We start from the raw sequence: 21,249 nt of genomic DNA, 5'->3' as shown, positions 1-21,249 counted from the left end.
AGGATTAGTCAAGAGATGGCTTAGCGTAATTATATTCGAAATAATGATTGAACTGCATTTCCATAATTTTTCACTAAGTCGTTTCTCGGCTTAAGTCGTAAGTGTGTCTAGGGCATAAGCCTTAGGCCTGAAACCCGTTTTAGGATCATAGATAAGTGGCTTTTTCTTGAGTTAAATATTCTCGAGAATCAGCCTGAGTGTATTTGAGTCTTATGCTATGAAGGGTAAGATGGGGTAATTCGGAATTTTGTCTATTTTGAAATTTTAAAATTTTGAAATTTTCTCACTGTTCCAGATGGTCAAAAAGAAAAAGAAAACCACGAATAGGTACAAGACTTTACATTCGAGACTTCTTCTTCGTAATTTTTTTTCTTTTGCCATAAAATGTTAATGATAGCAATATCAAGTGCTATTTTTAATATCTAAAACTGAGCTCTGCACACTTTTTGAAATATTGTCATTGAAGAAAATTAATCAAATTTAGTGCTTAAAGTGCTATGGGAAAGAGTCTTTGTGCCGTACCGAGTCAAGAAATCAAAATCGTATCCAATCACTAAACACCAATCTACACGGAACTCATAAAGTGTTATCAAAATAAATTAAAAATGATTAATTTCCCAATATGTATCGCCACTTTAGAGCCTATATGCGGTTGGGGTTCTTGCATTGGTGGAGCCAGGAGAGTGGGTAACACGCTGTATAGATTGAAATTTGCCGCACGACACTTGGTGATAACGATTGAGGGAAAAAACGCTACTAAATCCAATTAATAAAAAAGCATTTTAATCTTTCTGTTTTTCACCACACTTGTGGCGCAGGTTTAGACCGTCACAAGTAAAATAACCTATTGCCATTGGTTGTAGATTGATAGTGGAGTGGGAGAGATAATTCATATTTATGTTGGCTGAAGATGGACTTCTGGAAGAGGAGTCTGCGTGGACAGGAGAGAGAACTAAGGAATCAATTTGACGAAATTTGCCAGACGAGATAAGGGCAATATGCATTTTTTGTTCTGGGAAGGACTACGATGGGACCTGGAACGTGTGCAAATCCCGTGAGGTTGAATTGGATTTTTGAAGATGGGTGTGAGGGACAGGAAAAAAAGTGATGTTGTCTTCGAGATGGTTATTTCATCTCTTCTTCTGTGGCGGATGTTCCACCTAGCGGCTACCGAATTCTACTGTGTATTTAGTCGAGTGCGACACATGATAATGCCCCTCGGAGAAGGCTGAGATGAAGAGAGAATTCGGGATAGGGGATCATTGGGCAGACAAAAAGTTGCATTATCGATTGATTGCCCAAAGAGTCGTTTGTTGCAAAGGTCTCTTCAAGGGGCTCACAATTGGGCTATTGCTAGCTTCATGGCACTCTTATGAAAAATCTTACGGAATTCCTATGGAAAATTTGTGTTTTTTCTAATTCTTGTTTTATTTATACCGGCTTCAGACCTGAGGTTTAGCCCAGTTCCCGAAAGTCTCAAATTTAAAAATAGCAACCAATTTTATTGATTTTTCAGAATTAACCGGATCATTTGCCCATAATGGTCACTCCTAAGTCGTATTTTCCCAACAAATCTTGACTGATAAGGAATTAGAAAAGTTAAACCATATAGCTAAGCCTTAGGTCTGCAGCCCGTATTAGCTTGTTTTCTAAAGGCGCTTAGGTTGCGGTTGCTGCCGACTTACCATTACCGGCTTCTTCGGGTAAACTGAAAAATTCCTGGTTTGAGCCGTATACCTACTCCAAATCGTAAAATTAAGCTGTGTTTCATTATTTACAGACACTTCCGATTTTACATTTCGTATTTAGGAAACTTCGTAAAGTTCAAACAGGTTTTCATTGTTTGACGGATCTTTCAATTGTTCAAAATCGGTCTAGCCTAGAGGTTAAACGATTGATCGACCTACAACGGATATGTTGTCCGAATTGTTTTCAATACGATTTTTATATTTATGCAGAGTTTCTTTGTTTTAAATTTTAAATCGCAAAAAATATGTGCCAAAATCATCGAAATTAGTAAATTTGGAATTTAGGACAATAATCGTTAATGGTGCTATTCCGTTGAAAAATCAAAACCGGAAGTCCCCTTCTTAAACATTGTTTCTTAAATATTTAAACTTGTGAAAACAGTAGAGACAGGAAACAATACACAAAGGTCGATAATGCAGAAACACTTGAGAACAGTCAGTCTCAAAAGGAGAATTATTTCTCCTTTTGGTTTTTCATTGGAATAGCATCATTCTTTTAGATTTTGAACTCAATAAACCGAAACACCAACCAGATAATCGCAAAAATTCGATTTAATGCAGAATCTAAAATTCAACTTTAACAAATTCAAATAAACAAAAATCTTGGACTCTTATTTTTAATCTTGAACTTTTAGTCTTGGTTTCAGAATTGAGGGTAAGAATTTAAGGATGGCAATTGACCTTTTGGATCAGGGTAATTTCATGAAATCAAAATTCATATCCCTTTCTTTCTCGAATTGCCATGTGTCTATCTCAGTCATTCGCACTCAAAAAAGGAATGATCTAAATTGGATTTCTTGTGACGTTTAAAAGAAGAAGAAGAAGAGTACGAAAGAGTGTGATAGACATATATGAAACATATGAGAAAGAAAAGGATGTGAAATTTGATTTCATTTAATTTTCTAGAACAAAAAGGTAAATAATTTTTTATTTTCTTGACTTCAATGGTGAAATGCAAAGTTTTTTTTTAAATAGTTAGTACAATTTATCTAAACACAGCTGAAATAAGGTCATACAAAGCATTTTGGTAACATTGATTTTAATTATTTATTATTTAATTTTTTTAGCTGCATTTTATATTTTTTCGAAATTTAATTCACTGACTTTAAATTTATTTTTTTTTTTTACAAAAATTATGTTTTTTTCAAATTGATTTTAACGTATCAGCATTTCAAATATCTCTCGTATATACAAATAACTTGTTGAAAATTTAAAATTTACACTCAAAACTTCTTTTCATTTTTTGTCTTTAACTGGGTTCTCTCTGGCAGTATAAATTAACACATTGAATTGCAAACTGCATATTAAATCAGAGTAATTCGCCCCTTGTCCTTTTTTGCCTTTACCACATCAACTTGGTAGTTTAACTCACGATAGTTGTTAATTTCTTGCCACCAATCGCCACCATTTAATCTCTCTCTTCCTTTGCTCCCCAATATTCGCGTCTTATATGAAAATGCGCGGAGAGGAACGCGGGGGTACTGGTCAGGACGCAAGTACCTCGACACTGTCCATCATTTTCGGAGGCACCCGAAATTCCTCCGGTGGACGCACAAATATCCAATCAGGGCGACTCCGGGCCTATAATTAGTCGAAACTGTCTGATCATGCTCGGTATTAAACAATGTTTAACGATCATCCCAATGGGTCCAATGCATGGCCGCAGCACATTTAACATAATCTACCTCTCTTCATATCCCTAAGGCTCTCTCTGTGGCCAAAAAGATTGTAATGTTGGGAGGAAGAAATCGATGGATGTGCGCACTTTGCATTATTTTGTCTCTTGTGGCTTCTTTGGTCCGATCAATGATCGCGCACAGTGGCAATTTTGGTACGGTAGTCAATGCCTTGTCCCGCGCGTCCATTCGGACAAGTCTTGAGAAATGCGATGGGCAAAAACTAGATTGATTTAATTTTCAAGCTCGGGCCCCAACGTGATTCCACAAGGGGCAATAACACGCGAAAAATATCAAAAAATGCAGCATGTTCAAGTACCCAAAGCGAATCATCGTCATGAATGTGTAACGATAAATGGTATTTACGCGACAAAAACTCGCATCCGATGATGGTGCTCTTGGTCCAAAATTGCCCTCCCCTTTGGATGCTCCTGCTGGCGCATCTTGATCCATTCGAAGATCTTCTTTGGGATGCGGTGTGCTGAAGAGGGAGGCAAATGACAATTTCGGAATGCTCGACTGTGCCGTTGTCCAAGACCATCTCCGACGACCAGATGCTTAATTATTGATTGAGATGTTTTTCTCTTGTTTTGTTGGGGCCCCCTTTTTATCATATAACCCCAAATCGATTCATCCCCGCAGGAGCACTTAAGTCATCTTGTTGCTTATTTTTCAGTCCATCATCTAACACATGGAAATTGTTGGCAATTAAATGCCATCACTATCCGCTCCTTCCTCCTCTTCTAATTCACCAGGCGACTATTTTGCATTTTCCCGCCCAAAGTATCTATAAGATAGGAATAAATCCCCATGCTGGAGACATTAAGCGTCTCTTAACCCCATTGGTGGTGTCTGCCACCGAAAATGTGCGAAAGGTGATAGAATTTTCTACAAGCCGGATATATTTTTCACTCCTCTTTTCCATTCTTTCTCATTTCTCCACCTCACACAGGCATTCTTTGCGAATTATGTGCATCCGTTGGTGAAATTTTCACGCGGCGCCTTCGTCAAGAGAAATGCCCAAGGCTCAGTTGAGAATTCCATGTGGTGTACTTTAGAAAAATAAAATATTCATACAGAACACTGGACGTACTTCAGTATCTTTATAAGTTAGCTGAGATACATATTTCATGTTATAAAAGTTGTGAAATAAAATTTATGAGCCCTGGGTTGGCTTATGGAGAGTCCTCTTAAGAAATTGAAGGTTGGTAACTCTTACCTTTGGGTATCTAAAGTCATTGAAAACATACAAATCGTGAAATATCATGAAATAATAATCAAAAATGTCATAGTGGCGGCCAAAATAATAGAATCAGCTCCGCAAATACCAAAATTTTTCCTTTACCATTTTTGTTTATTCCAATTGGTTCAAATAATTTTGATATAGAAATGTTCAAATAATTACCTTACGTCAAATAAGTATTGTTTTGTCCGCTAGAGGTCTCTATTTTTCACAGAATAGATCAATAGTGAAATTTGGTTTAAACAACACGATAGGACCACTTTCATTTAAATTAAAAAATGCGGTCTATAAATGGAAAAAGTTTAAATAAAGCCATATTTAGAAACCATAAATGACAGTTTTCCAATTTTTTAGCCGAACTGAATCTCACTATTGATGTATTCTAGGTAAAATAGAGACCTCTAGCGGCCAAAACAACCCTTATTCTACGATTCTAATAATTTGAAGATTTCTACTTCAGAATTATATCAACAAATTGGAAAAAAATACAAAAGTAAAAAAAATATAAGCTTTGTAAAGTGATTCTATTATTTTGGCCACCACTATATATAGGGGAAACTAGCGACCACTAAACAAGGGGTAACACCAAACACTATTTTTTATTTCTAAACTACTTGGACTATCTCGACCATTTCTTCAGTGGACAATCATCCCTATAGTACCTATACATTTCTATAGGCCTTGTCCTCAGAAGTCGACTATCTGATTAAAAAATCGCAGTGTTCGGTGCTTCTCCGTGTTGGGTAGTGCCACAGTCTTCCCTAATTATTAATAATAAAACATTTAAATTAAACATTTATATTAGGTGATGATAGGTCTGACGACTGCTCTATATATCCAACGCATGAGTTTTGAATTTAGACCCCACGTTTAGCCGATGTATTTTTTACAAGTCCAAAGTGCTGAACTAACCTTGTATGTAACATTGTTCTAATCCGATTACGATTGGTTATAAACCGGTTCATACCGGACTACTGATTTATATTCGAAATTAAATTATATTACTTCCAAAGTGTGTTTTGAGAAATGTTTTGAGTGATTCATAGGGTAAATTAAGCTAATTCAAAACCTGCTCCAAATGGAAATTTTTCGCTACTCTAAATGGAAACATCATTTTTTTCACGATAAATACAGTACTAAATTATTATATTTATATATTTTCTACACCACAGTTTCATTATTTAGTTAATTTTGCTCCAAATAAAGTGAAAATCCATTCATATTCATAAATTTAAATTTGTTAATCTCTCAGAAAAATTAAAAGTGTTCCAGTGAAAAACACAATTAGGTAATTTTAGTTAAATTAAGTGCTAATCTTTATTGTTAACGGTGCGTGAAGTTTTCAAATGAAATAATTACCTATTTCGTGAACAAAAATGGTTTTTCTGAAATGTCTGCAAATGCTTTAATAAGGAAACACTGGAAATATGATTTTTTGGAGAGACTTTCCTATTGTTTTAGATGGGAAAGGAGAAAAGACCAGGAATAAGAACAAATCCTGCACTCAAGAGCAACTCAATAAGGTTTTGGAAGCCTTTCGTCGCGGTTTCACTTACACTGTTTGTCTCCAATTAGAAACTTTCCCTTGTCTCCATTTGGATTATTTTTTTTCCAATATAAGCATTTTACGCTCGCGTATTTTTCTTGTATTTAAGAAGTTTTCAAATTACATCTAAAGAATTTTCACTAAACTGTAATATCCTAGAAGAGTCAAGGATCAAATTTATGTAATTCTCTTCAAAAAAAAATATGAACTTAATGTTTTAATTCTTCTGTTAAAGTTAAGGCGTCTGGAAATGGTTTTAAATTAGGACATTTACCATAAATCAGTTTAAATCGGTTGTGAACCGGTAATGAACCGATTATGAACCGATAAGTAATTTTTGTCCGAAAATAAATTTTATTACTCTTAAAATTATTTTTCGTGTCATTTACAAATCGGTTTAAATCAGTTGAGAACCGGTAAACGGTAAATGAAGCTAAAATACTTCTGAGGGATAGCATATAATACCGGATTCACATCTACTGGCTACATTGCTCTAATTTCTTATCAATCACATTTTTTTTTGGAAAAATTTAACTTAGGCTTGGATTATTAAAGATAAGTGACCTATTAGGCTCTTATAAAGCAATAAAATTGCTCGCTATTTAGGATTTTGAGACCTTCGGGAACTGGGCTAAACCTCTAGTTCTAGTATGAAGACCGCTTAAGAGCAGAATCACATTGACAATAAATGTTCGCCGTCACCGTCAAAACCCTCACCGTATTTCGTTGATTTACGCATTTTCTTTGCAATTCTTACGCAAATTCTCAATTACCGTATTACATTATCCCATACTCGGTGGCAATAAGTGAAAATAGTATAAGAAAATTGAATAAATAAAACGAAAATGCGATAAACGGTAAGAAAAAAAACTGTAGGATTTTTTTTTGCTACAGTTTTTCGTACAGTTTTTTTGCTCACCGTTTATCGCATTTTCGTTTTATTTCTTCAATTTTCTTATATTATTTTCACCTAGTGCCACCGAGTATCAGATAATGTAACAGGGGTGATTGATAATTTGCGTAAGAATTACAATGAAAATTCGTAAATTAACGAAATACGGTGAGGGTTTTGACGGTGACGGTGAGCATTTTACTGTCAATGTGATTCTGCCCTAAGTCATGAGTTCGAGAACTACGAAAAGCCTGGGACGCTTTGTCACCCCTTTTTAAGTATAGCATCTAAGTACCAGATGTTATACTTACGAAAACGAGTACTTCGCAAAGCCTTAGATGCTTTGACACCCTTTTTTTAAATTAGAAACAATGACTCTGCATTTTGCAATTTTAAAAATTAAAATTCTGTTGGGAAATAGATTGGTTAAAAAAATTACTACAAATTGTAGAAGTCTAGAACAAAAAGTTTCTGTGATAGCTTAAGCATTTTATCCCTTCGATGATTATGGCTAGAGGGCTTTGTGGTGTACACATTACGCCAACCAGCATCTACCTTAGCCCTCCATTAACATTCTTTCTGCAGATTGTGTAACTCCTTGGTAAAATTTAAATACTGTATTTTTCTCCCAAGTCACATCGAGTTTTTTTCTTTGCATTGGCTGTGAGTGGAAAAATTCTTTTGGGATTGACAGTTGTCAATTTCTTGTTCCGAAAAACCTCCCAAAGGCACTGAAAATGAATAGTGGATCAAATGAAATTGTTTTCTTGGGACTCTTTCTAATTGGGGGAAATTCCATGAGTGGTCTGCGGATTGAATGTGGAGTGGAAAAAAAAAGAAGTTTCAATTAATTTGCCGAGAGGAAGCTGAGAGTGCGTAAAAGAAATGGTGAATGGGAGGCAGATTAAAACGCATTGCGGGACCCTGCACTTTAGTGCAGAAAAGTGATTAACCCGACTGGTGGGAGCAAGTTTTGGGGGAAGGAAGCAAAATCTGTCTCAAGTGTTTATCACGAATCCCAGTTCCGGTGATAATGTCATTTTGTAAATTGAATTGCATGTTAATAATGCACGATAGTTAAAAGATTATTTCCATGGGTGTATGGTGCCTTTGGAGGTCTTTGGCTTAAGAAGAGACAGGATGACTCTTTGGGTGTGTGGTGTGATAAATTTTAATCACTTAACACGATGTTTATGAGACTGTTGATTCATTCATTCAAATTGCTCTCCATAGTCTACAATGGATTGAGATGTCACATGGATTGTGGGAATGCTTAGCAAATGACTGGGAGTTGATTAGTCTACCCAATAAACTTCCCTCAAGCTCTTTGGGTTTTCTGAAACTCCAGAGATGAGCCAGAGGCTGATGCGGGGAAAATTAATGAGCGCACCATCTCACTTTTGATGTAACCACCTTTAATCTCTTGGCAGAGGTGTAAAAGTTTCTGTTTCTGTCTCCTAGTCGGAATGATTTATAGCCAAGCCCAGGAAAAGTTCCTTATTATCGCGAGCCCGCCAAAAACTTCGCAGTGCCAAGAACTTTAATCTCATGTCCAAAAGTCCCAATGGTCTTGGAGACAATAGCTGAGGCGATCATACGTGTTGTTTTCATCTCCCCATGGAATTTGTCCATTTCTCAAGATTGACGATTGACACATTTTACTTATGGTGTGAGGACGAATCACATTTCATGTTCAATTGGAGATATTCGTGATTCTACTTAACATCGATTGACCCCCAGATTAGAGCCGTATATTACAGTGAAAGAGCTCAAGCTGTTGTATGTGACGCAAACACTCAAATATTAATTTTGTGTCAATGCAAAACGCCATCAGAACTATTCTCTCAAGCTTGGATCTGGAGCAAATTTCTATTTGACAAAGTCAATATCATACACCCAAACGCATTTATGCAACATTGAGCAAGAGATCAGCATGACGCACAATCAAATGGAACGCTGCAAAATTGATTGAGGTGCAAGAAAATCCTAGCAATAGTCAATGAGACTCCTAATAAGTTACTGACTTAAAGCCCAATGCTCTTGAAATGCATTACAAACGTAAACATAAGGGTTTATAGCTATGTAATTTATGTAAAGCAGCAAAAGAGCGAATAATTAAATGCTTAATACCCATCGAAATTAGAATTGCCAATAACCCTTTAAAGACGAAACGGAATTTGGACAGGGTTGTGACTTTGGGCAAGACTTAAGTATCAGTACTCAATTTAGGGGAAGTGCTTGTAATTTTGGACAGAACCACTAATAATCAAAGTTTGAAATGCGATATTTTCAATTTTTGGAACTTCGAAAACTAGTTTATCATCCTTGCTTTTTCTAAAATTAATTAGAATACGTTTGGAAAGGAATAAAGATGTTGACATTAATTCGACTGTAATTTTGGACACCTTACTTGTAATTTTGAACAGTTGATATTTCGTACCTAGTAAAGAATTAATATTTAGCTGGAATATACTATTTATTTAATATTCGAAGGAAGTTCCATAATTTTAAATCAATTTATTTGTGGTATCAATTTTACCTTCAAAATCTCCAAAATTTCAAGCAGTCCTAAATTACATCCACTTCTCCTGATTTCACCTAAGATAAATTTGGTATTCTTTTTCGACAAAACTCAAGAATATCATGACAAAATATACAAATTTTGTATTTAAACTAAAATATCAAGGACTTGGATGGAGTGATAGAAAAGTGATATATGGGTGAAATGTAGACCAGAACGTTCTCTATAATTTTGCCGAAGAATTTGATCTCATCCATTACTCAGAAGCCGAGATAATAGCGATTAAAGATTAAGGGATGACTCATATGAAGAAACCTGGCGTAGAATGATAACTTTTCTACACTACCGAATCGATAGTATCGATAAATCTATATCTGTTAGATTAAGTGAATGTCGACTTTTTACGCATTGTTATTGTGATATTTTTAAAGAATGTGACTGTTAATAAATATCTGTATTAGTTACAGGAAGTGCAGCTATCGTTTAAATTTTTCAGAATCGACTGTCGATAGTATCGAAAACAAGTTATCATCTCCCCCCTGATAATCTAAAAAATTGCTTTAGAAAACTCGAAAGTTAATGCTTTCGTCTCTTTAAAAGATTAAGCTTTTAAAGTGAGATAACCTTTTTTGGGGTCGCTGTCGAAATCCCGAACGGCAAAATTTTGAAATCTAAAATCTCGAATAGATCTACGAAATTTCAAATAGCAAAAATCCCGAATGAGACAAAAACCTCAAAACCAAAATCCCCGATTTTGACTTCTGGTATTTTGGCTTTTCGGGATTTAGGCTTTTTGGAATTTTGTTTATTTTCGGATTTTGACATTTACGGATTTTGATTTTTCGGTATTTTAGGTTTTCGGGATTTTGTGTTTTCCGGATTTTATCTTTCGGGATTTTAGCTTTTCGAGTTTTAGGATATTCGGGATTTTGCTTTTCGTGATTTTGGATTGCGGAATTTTGACTTTTCAGGATTAAGGATTTTCGAGATTTTGCTTTTCGGGATTTTGGCTTTAAGGATTATGACTTTTTGGTATATCCCTGTATAGTTTGACATGGTAGACCAGGTCGCCGAAGGACATCAATGAGTCCTAAGATTAATAAAAGTCTTATGTATAGCAGTGTGCAAAGTCTACAAAATAAAGTCTATACATTATACAATTTCTATCTATACAATAAGTTTAGGGAATTTTTCTTTGCAAAATATTGTTAAATAAACGAAATTTATTGAGGCAGTTAATTTAATACGATAACATTGAAGAAACACCAGAGAAAAATATTTTTCATTCAGTAAGTAAAAGTTTTGAGGTCATATTCCGAATATTTATTTCATATCGATCATGATTCTACTGATTTTAAATATTCTTTGAAACTTCTTGCTTAAGTCAGATTTCTGTTAACTTAAAAATGTTAAAATTGCATAATTACAGTAGATTCTAGCTAATTCGGCTCTTTTAAGGTTGGACTACTTTTAAATTCGGGCGGCAGTTTTATTTGAAAAAAATTATTGACATTTTTCAAGTTTGATTATGATCATCAAATGAAGCAAATATGCTCAAATTTGCCATGGTTTGTCTTTGTTTTGATGTGATTTTGCATTGTAAAGGGATTTTCATGAATTTTACAATATGTAAACCTAATATGTGTATGCAGATGAATAAAAAGTCGTTGCATTTCAAATAATTTGATGCCCGAATTTCTCTTTAATTCGGGTGACATATCGTACCTAAATGCCCGAATTTGAGAGAGTCTACTGCACCACAACAATTCTCAATGCAATGGAATGAGGTTATGTTTACAAAAGTTTAGAGAATTCAGTCACTATTTATATTATAAATAAATAAATAAAAAATACTAATATATTAATTAATTCGACTTTAGTTTTATACCAAGGTATTTAGAATAGGGTAATTACAATGAAAAATTTTTGAGATCCAATATTTGAGATTATGTTTCACTATATTAAGAAACCTCAGTGCTATTTACTTTACTGTGATTTACTTCAAAAATTTTTGAAAATATGTCGTTCAATTTAGCTTTGAACTAACAATAAAGTATTGAAAAATTGATGAAGTTACTTGAATATATATTTAATTTTTGTGGTTTTAAGGTTATGTTCAGGAGATTGATATAATTCCGTTGCAACTCGCGTTATTTTGATTGTATTTAAATATTCCCAAAAAGTTAAACAAAAATACTCATAATTAATTTTTAAGGTTATATTTTGAGGTTATTTGGAGCGTTTGGAGCATTTTCAAAAATTTTCAAATTTGAATTTAACGGAAAAAAATTAGAAATCTTTCTAACGACCTTGTGAAATATTCTTACGACATCTGAATCAACATATTGCCACATTCTTATCACTAATCAGGCACATCTTGGCTAGATTCAGAATATAAAGTGCCGAGGAGAGAGCTTCTATCAAGTAGTGTCGCGACGAGAATTGTTAAGACATCGATATTGAGGCCTTGTGTGTCGCGCTTAGATGTTAATTAGGTGTCATCAGATATAAATTGATACAGATTTGATAGCGAGTCCATAGCGACTGGATAAATAATTCCGAATTAGAGTAAATTAATCTTAATTGTCATAAATCTATCAGACGAATGAGTTTCGCGTGACTATCCAAATATGTGTCATTGTGACAAACTTTTTCCTTTGCAGACTCAAGCCCTTGCTCTCACACGATCGAAGACGCCCAAAGATGAACAATCATCGCCACCGAGTGGTCAGGAAAGTGCTCAAGTTAGGAGTCCACGTGAGAGATCCAGGAGTCCCAAGTATCACCATCGACCATCATCAAATGCCTCCTCAAGCCATGCCAATCAAGAGCAATTGACCACCCCATCCAGTGCCATCGCTAACACTCAGACACCAGCCCCCTACTTTGGTATCAATCCCAAAGGATCTGTGGCCCCATCAGCCCCCAGTGCACAGGCTAATATCACAGAAAATGGCACAGGAAGTCAGGGAAATAATTCACCGCCTGTAGACAGAAAGGAGTTTGACTTCTCCAAGGTCAATTGTAAGTAAATTTTTATTTTAAAAATATTATTTGAATTGCAGCTAAATAATTTTAGGTGAAGATTTTAAGAGTCTCAGTTAAGAATTTATATTTCCCCATAAAAGTGTTTATTGAAAATTCTGCTTAAAGAAAAATTTATAAATTATGATTAGGAGAATATAAAAAAATATATCCAAAATAACTAATATTCGTAAAAAGTATTCTAAGCTATGAATTATATTTATAAATTGTTTGCTTGCTCTTAAAAATATTTTAATTACTATTTTTTGTTTGTCACTAAATTCCTTGAATTCATCCAAGAATATTTATTCTTGATCAGAAAATAAAATTCTAAATTCTTGATTTAAAATTTTCTTGATTTTTCTTGATTTAAAGAAAAAATCTTAAACAATGAGCTAAATTTTCATTTCAAGCAAAGAAAAATATTAAACTTTGGATTTTTTTAAAATTTTTTCCTATAAAGTAAAAATTCTATTCTATAGATTATAAGTGAGTAAAGAGAATATAATATTTTCTTTGAATTCTTGTCGTCTTGATACAAAAAAAAAATTTTAAAATAATGAATAACATTCTAACGTTGTGTACCTGCATTATTGATTCAATAAGATTTATTCTTGAATATCGAATCGACATTTTTTTTTGTTTCTGTACTTTAGTTCCTAATCTAAAAAGAATTATTCTTGAAAATGAATTACTAAATTTTTATGGCGCTGGCACATCTTTTCAATTGAGTGAAATTCAATCGATTGAAATTTACTTCTTATGGCGCTGGCACACCTTTTCAATTTAGTGAAATTCAATCGAATGAAATTTTACCTCTTACTCTTTCAAACTGAAATAAGATATGTTTGTCTCTTTCTGACAAATGAAACTTTCAATTTCAATTTGAAATTTCATTTGACGTAAAGAGACAGCTATATCTGATTTCAGTTTGAAAGAGTAAGAGGTAAAATTTCAATCTTTTGAATTTTACTCAATTGAAAAGGTGTGCCAGCGCCATTACTCTTTTAAACTGAAATAAGATATATTTGTCTCTTTCTGTCAAATGAAAATTGCAATTTCAATTTCATTTTCAATTTGAATTTCAATTTTCATTTGACACAAAGCGACAGCTACATTTGATTTCAGTTTGAAAGAGTAAGAGGTGAAATTTCAATCGGTTGAATTTCACTCAAATGAAAAGGTGTGCCAGCGCCATTAAGTCTAAATAATACATTGATCGAATGGATCCAGATCGAAATCCCGATAGCCAAAATACCGAATGGATCAAAATCTTGAAGAGCCGAAATCCCGAAGAGACAAAATCCCGAATGAGTTGTTGAAATCCTGATTAGGTCAAAATTCCGAAAACCCAAAATTCCGAAAGCCAACATCTCGAAAACCCAAATCCCGAAAGTAGGGTTTCCAATACGGGATCCCGGGATCCCGAAATCCCGAGATTTCAGCCCTTTTTTGGATCGGGATTAATCCCGGGATCGATGCATTGATAAAACGGGATTTCGAGATCCCGAAATTCTTAAATATTACGATCCCGAAATCCCGGGATCCCGTCCGGGATTTTCGTGGTCCCAGGATTTCCTGGGTCCCGGGATTTTCGGGATTCAAAAATTCCGAATTCTTAAAAATGTCATGCAGTACAGCTATTAATGTGTAAGGTTCCCGTCTTTATTATTTATTATTTTTCCTCAGTATTTGTCAGATAATAATTTTATAGATTGGATTTGGGTATCCATTTCTAAGGATGTTTTTGTTTTTTTTTTCATAGGATACTGGTCAAAATAGGCCTAAAAGCCTAAGACCTCGGTAAGGGGGGTTAGGTAAGAAGGGAAACAAAAAAAATGAAAATAAAAATTTCGTGCTTCTGCGATTGCACCTGCTCTTGTTGGAAGAAAGGGAAATTTTCTGTGTTTAAAGAAATTAGTCCACACATTATCCTTTGTATAATTTCCTCCCTTTGAAAATTTTGTCCATTCGGGACTTTGGTTTTTGGAATTTAAACTTTTCGGAATTTTGACCTAATCGGGATTTCAACACATTCCGGATTTTGTCTCTTCGGGATTTTGGCCGCTGCCGAATCTAACATTTTCTTTCTTTACCAATAACTTAAATTATTATTATAGTATTAACTATTGGTTTCTGAGTATCAAATGAAATTCCTGATTACTTTTCATTCTGGTTCCAGAATATTTATTCTTAAATACTGAATTTAATTAAATTAGTCAATAATATCCCATGCTTTTTATCCAAGTCGTTTTATTTCTTGACAATAAATCGAATTTCTAATTCTAGTAATCTTTTCTTGATTCAATAAGTTTTGTTCTTGAACATACTTGCAATTTCTTAAATTTTATTCTTGAAGTAAAATTATTTATTGATAGGGGACTCTCCGGTGGTGGCCAGTGGATTTGAAGTCACTTCACAAAGAAAAACACTTCTTCAATCTTTCCCAGAGCTTTCGGTCCCGGATCCTGGAAGTCCTGGATGTGGTCCTGGAAGGTCCATATCCAGGACGGAAAGCTCTGGGAAAGATTGAAGAAGTGTTTTTCTTTGTGAAGTGACTTCAAATCCACTGGCCACCACCGGAGAGTCCCCTATCAATACACATCACGCCAGTTCTTCATCCAATTGTAAAATTATTGACTTCAAAACCGATTTTTTATTCTGGAAATTTTGTTCTTGCTCTTAGAAATATTTTCAATTTAAGGAACTTTACAGCAGAATTAATAATTTATTCCTAAGAAAACATTTTTATTATGCCAGAAACGTTGTCTTTTAATTTAAAATCGTATTTTTTGTTTTTTTTTTTTATTTTTCGTCTTTTAAATTTAATTTTTTTTATGAAAATTTTAAAATGAGCTTGGCATTTAATAGGCCAAGTGGTAGAGCACTCGTTCTGTGATGCAAGTGTCCCGGGTTCGAATCCCCTTTAGATCACCAGGATTTTTTCTGGCGTTAAAGGTGTTCGAATTGCTTCCTTCACTTGTTTTTGTTTTTGGTAATTTCCGACGATTAATTCAATAGGTGTGGAAACCTGTGAGCGTCGGGTAAGAAGAAGCAAAGAAAATTTTCAAATTCTTCCCAAAGCTTTCGGCTCGGACTCCAAGCCTTCCTCAGTGGCTGGGGCGGGAAGGAGCACTATTTATTCATCAAATCATTTTACAATCATTTAATTACTTACTCTTAATTTAATTTAATTAATTACTTAATTACTATTAATGAATAAATAGTGCTCCTTCCCGCCCCAGCCACTGAGAAAGGCTTGGAGTCCGAGCCGAAAGCTTTGGGAAGAACTTGAAAATTTTCTTTACTTCTTCTTACCCGACGCTCACAGCTTTCCACACCTATTCACTGCATTTGATTCCACGGGCATGGGACTGATAACCCCATCCCTGTATAAGGAAAAAATAATAATGGATGTCCCGGACTCTCTTTGTGGGAAGGCCTAGTTCGTCTATGGAACTAGACCACCATTATTATTATTATTATTTCAATTGAAATAATATAAAATACAAAATTCAGGATTCTTGTTTCATAAGTATCAAAAGGTACATAACACTTTCAATAGCAATTCATCGTCAATTTTCCTGGAAAATTTGACACTTAATCCTATAACAAGGCAGCTGCATTATAAACTGTATGTCATTCCTTTTTGGTAGCACAGCCCATGTGTAAATGTAGTATCTTAATGCGTTACATTTTCGCGTGTAAATATTGCAAATCTGTCATATATTGTGGCGAAAATATCAATTTCGATGGTCCATGGCTATAGTTATTGGAAAATGCCAGAAATACCCCATTGATTTGGTCAGGCCAAAACGCTTTTGCAATTTTCGCGCGATTAATCAATTGGCCAGTTGCATAGTATAACAACAATCCTACCCACCCAAAGAGCCTAGCATAGTGCTGGTGATTTTGTTTTCCCCGAGTAATATTTATTGTGCAGATTAAAGGCGTCCAATGCATTCGATATGCTCGATAGAATAATATGACGCACCTGATTTTATTAAATAAATTACCGATATTTACGCATTATGTATCCCACACATCGACAGCAATGCAAATATTTGATCACTGTCTCACCAGAGTATTTTAGGTCGCCTTTTTCCAATTGCTCATCCCTGTACTATAGAGCACATCCCGAAAATTCACATACAGTGCCACATGCACCAGCCCAATCTTAATCCCTAATCCTATTTCCCAACCCCGAGACTCATCCTTCCTCCATCCAAAAACTCATGTATTCATGCTCATGAAGGGTGAATGCTGCCGAAACTGAAATCAATTCCAACATTCCCTGAGCTTTTGCGCCCAAAGCCCTCTCAGAGAGTGTCTCTGTTCAGGGAGGAAGTTGAGGTAGTAGAAGGAGGGGGGGGGAAGGCTTGGATGTGTAACCCAATAAGTTTGGGGGAGTTACCATGTATATATGGAGTAAATCCATCCCGAAATGGGGATGCGATAATCTCTATTCGGATGGGACACAAAAGGCTCGACAGGGGAGTTGTGGATTAAGCTTTCCGGATTATAATGCGAAAATCTCTGAAAATCCTCACAAGCTGAAAGCTCACAAAATTCCCCATGCCATATGAAATAATTTATTATCTAGTCGATGGATTGAAAATGTGATGGATGTGATGCAGAAAGAGATCATTAGGATACTATATAAGTTTCTGGGAGAGAATATTTTCCCAATATGGATAGTTGATTTTCCATAGTTGTTTCAGTCACAAACCTATTGTACTAAGAAAAATATATGAGCGTTTCTGTAAACGCGAAATGAATGTTGGTATAACTCTAGACTTAATCTACCCTTTAACTTACTTACTTAGGTGGGTTCAATGTACCTTTACGGGATCTGACCTCTCGCACTAATATCGTCTAGTCCTGGGAGGGAATTCTGTAACTCGATGAACGCTTCACTAGTGAACGATTCACTAGTAAAAGGTTCATGAGCTTCCCTTCACGACTGCTAGAAAAGTTATTCTGTACCTTTGCGTGAAGCAGACAGGGGAAGCGTGTTGAAATTTTCATTAAATTTAAGATTTTCATCAATATTTCAAATTAATTACTATGGAAAACAATAGAATTGAGTATTAGAATTGAGTCTTGTTTTTCAAGCTGAGTATGGAAAAAATTTTCACTGGCTTCACCGAGTGATAACATCATCTTCACCAAAAAATTGACAAGTGAAACACATAACCTCAAAGTGATCCTTTCACGTGAAGCTATCGCAAGTTACAGAATCTCTTTTGCTATCACTTCAGTGAAGCGTTCCCCGTCAAATCATTGCTCTACCTGCCGATTTTACTCGGAGGTTTTTTGAATTGTAACGGTATATTCTAGTACATTCAGAGAAAATCTGTAGATTTTCGGCAAAATTTCTACGTCGAAAATCTGTAGATTTTCGTCAGAAATTCTGCCGAAAATCTGCAGATTCTCGGCAGAATTTCTTCATTGGAAATCTGCATAGTTTCCATTGTCTCAACAAAAATATTGTTGATTTATCAAGAAACTGTAGAAGTTACAAAGAAAATGGTATGCTCTGCTTAACAAGCATTAACGAGTACACATTTTAGATAAGTAAAAAAAATGCGAGCAAAAATACTAATTTTTTAAAAATCGCCAATCGAATGATACAAAAACACGAAATTTAGGTCGACACTGTGTTTAAAGTTATCACTTCACTATTCTCTACTTATAACACGGCGTCTCAGAATTCTTTATTTTATATAAACACTGTGATATCACTAAGAATAACTCTATTGAATTTTGCAAACTTCAGTGAAAAATATTCCATCTTTTCTGACACACCTGTCTGGAAAGTCTGGAATGTAGAAAAAATCTACAGAAAATCGGCAAAATATCTACAGAAATTCGTCAGAGCATGCACCAGGATTCGTCAGAAAATCTGCAAAAATTTCTGACGAATTTTGTCCCAAGCCCAAATAAAATTCGTAGGAATATCTACAGATTTCTCGGCAGATTTTCTGCAGAGGTGTAGATATTTTCTGCAGAAATCTTAAAGATATCTGACGAAATTATTTGACGGGGAACCTACAAGATTTACGGAGAGGGGTAATTGGGGCACCTTTGAAATTGGAATTTTTCACCTATTTTCAAAAAAAATTGAGCCTTATCATGACATAATTTATCTGCACAAACAGATCGAGAAAATAAATCACATTGTGATATGGCATAATTCAACTTAAACTTAGAAGAAAAATCTCAATTTCAATGGTGCCCCACTATTCCCAATACTACCTATTCATTACTGATTGCAAGATCTTTTTTAAAAGTCCGAATTTAATCAAATCGGGTGAAAAATAGACCCTCTAGGATGATTAATCTTTGATCTTCAAAAATGCAAGATGACGATTTTTTTAGGTCATAGGTATGTTTGGACGTAATGTGCACCTGGACCACCTCCAAAAGATATCCAAAAATAAAAGGAGTCGTAGGATCCATTTTCGAAAAAACAAAAAAGACATGGTTTTGGAGGGGATAAAAAAGGGAGGGGAAAATAAACATGATAATAATAATCTTGGTGTTGACTTATGTAGGGGTTCTCTGAAGATCTGAAGTTCGTATCTCTTGCCGTTTGGACTGTAGATGGGTTACAAGTTTGCGGACAGAAAATACAATATTTAGAAGAGATTGGTATTTTACAGGTACTTTACCAATTCATTACTGATTGCGACCGATTTATCCAGAGTTTAAATTTAAAGACCTTTCCAAAAAATCCAAATTTAACCAAGTCGATTGAAAAATATACCCTTTAAATTAGATAATTTTTTCTTTGAAAAATTCAAGATGGAGATTTTTTAGGTCATAGAGCCTCAGTGGATTAGTTGGTAGAGTAGTGTCTCTATGACTGTGAGATCTCTGGTTCGAAACTCAGCAGATGCAGATTTTTTAGCAACCGTAACGAATTAGTCCAGTGAATGGATGAAAAAGCAATTCCTGATGCATGCATTGACGATGAACCGCCTAAACAAGAGAGACTACACTCTCAGAAAAATTTAGTCCCAACTACCTCATATACAGTTATGGAAACTATAAAATATAGTAAACATAGACCCATCCTTAGCTAGGGTAACCTAATGAAATAGTTGACCAATATTAGTTACAGTGTCTTTTTCATTTAGTCATCATAACTAAATTAGATTAGTAACGGGTACTATAACATATTATTTCCAATAACTAAATAAATGTGGTTGATATCCAACTTATTGGCTGTAATAACTATATCATATTAGTTGTGGTTACTATATAGCTCGAAAAAGCTTCAACACATAGCAGGAAATAGACGGAGACACTGACCCTTTCTTGATTTTCACAATTTTATTCTCTACGACGTTTCGAGGATGGATGTCCTCTTCATCAGGTATCGAATATGGCAGGGAAAATCACGTACAGGTGGGAGTTGTTACACTGCACTTGAACTTTGATCACAGATTGATCCGTGATGTTCACCATTCGACTGACTCTGTGTCGGTCAGTCGAATGGTGAACATCACGGATCAATCTGTGATCAAAGTTCAAGTGCAGTGTAACAACTCCCACCTGTACGTGATTTTCCCTGCCATATTCGATACCTGATGAAGAGGACATCCATCCTCGAAACGTCGTAGAGAATAAAATTGTGAAAATCAAGAAAGGTTCAGTGTCTCCGTCTATTTCCTGCTACATTCTGTCGAACCGAAATTCTTCTGAAACTTCAACACATAAGTAAAAAACCAATCTTTACTAATGAAAAAGTTGTCAGAACTTTATGAAATATAGGCCCATTTATTTGCATTAGTTGTGAGAACTAAAAGGAATTAGTGATCAATATTAGTTGGGCTACCGATTTCATTTAATTAACACAAGCAAATTATATTTATATGAAACCATTATGAAATAATTGCCGCAACTTATCCACGTAAATATTGCCTTATGTTCTCACTGCTAATAAATTTATTATGAGTAAAATGTTTTAAGATTATAAGAACTATTTTAAATAGATTTGATAATAATCACCCGATTAACTAATTTTCATTAGTAACGATGTCTAAACTTTTCTAAGAGTGTGGTACAGAAAGAAGTCCGGCATAAAGAGATCTGTCGATAAAAACATACGCTCACTGTAACTGATCCAATCAAGACTGTGTGTTTACCTCAGGCAGACAGAAGCCGAGATATAGAACAGAAGAACCACCTTGGAGGTTAAAATAGAATGGTTAGGTTTACTTATTTTACCAGTAGCATATTTTACTTCAATACACGCTCGGGATTAATTTCGATGCTTTTTAACAGACTTGTTAATGCTACAATAATGCACGTAATTTTGATAAATAAGGGTTTGCAAAATAAAGTGCTACTTTATATAAAGTGCTTCCAAGTATTCAGATAACACTTACTTCGAGCACGTTTCTTCAAACCAATTTTCTGAGTGTGGGAATGAAAATTCCATGGGATTGAGGAAGGTGTGGAGCATCCTGGGGTAGTGGATGCTTTAAAACTGAAACAGCATCGGAATAGAGTGTGGTGAATTGTAGATGAAGAGACGCGGGTAAATGCAAAGAGCACGGAAATCTGTGTATTGAAATCCCAAGGATTAGAG

At 34.8% G+C, this 21,249-nt stretch overlaps 1 protein-coding gene across 1 annotated transcript in view; it reads left to right on the top strand.

The window, feature by feature from the left end:
• The window catches only part of LOC129800489 (DNA-binding protein SATB2), an 84,621-nt gene that overhangs the window by 19,173 nt on the left and 44,199 nt on the right, over nt 1–21,249 (top strand). Inside the window, exon 2 of the mRNA XM_055844906.1 lies at nt 12,290–12,650. Coding sequence (XP_055700881.1) covers nt 12,290–12,650 — 361 coding nt within the window. The remainder of the gene's footprint in view (nt 1–12,289; nt 12,651–21,249) is intronic.

This window comes from Phlebotomus papatasi, chromosome 2, assembly GCF_024763615.1.
Source record: "Phlebotomus papatasi isolate M1 chromosome 2, Ppap_2.1, whole genome shotgun sequence".
In the NCBI taxonomy this organism is placed as follows: Eukaryota; Metazoa; Arthropoda; class Insecta; order Diptera; family Psychodidae; genus Phlebotomus; species Phlebotomus papatasi.
This window is presented reverse-complemented; position numbering and strand designations above follow the sequence as displayed.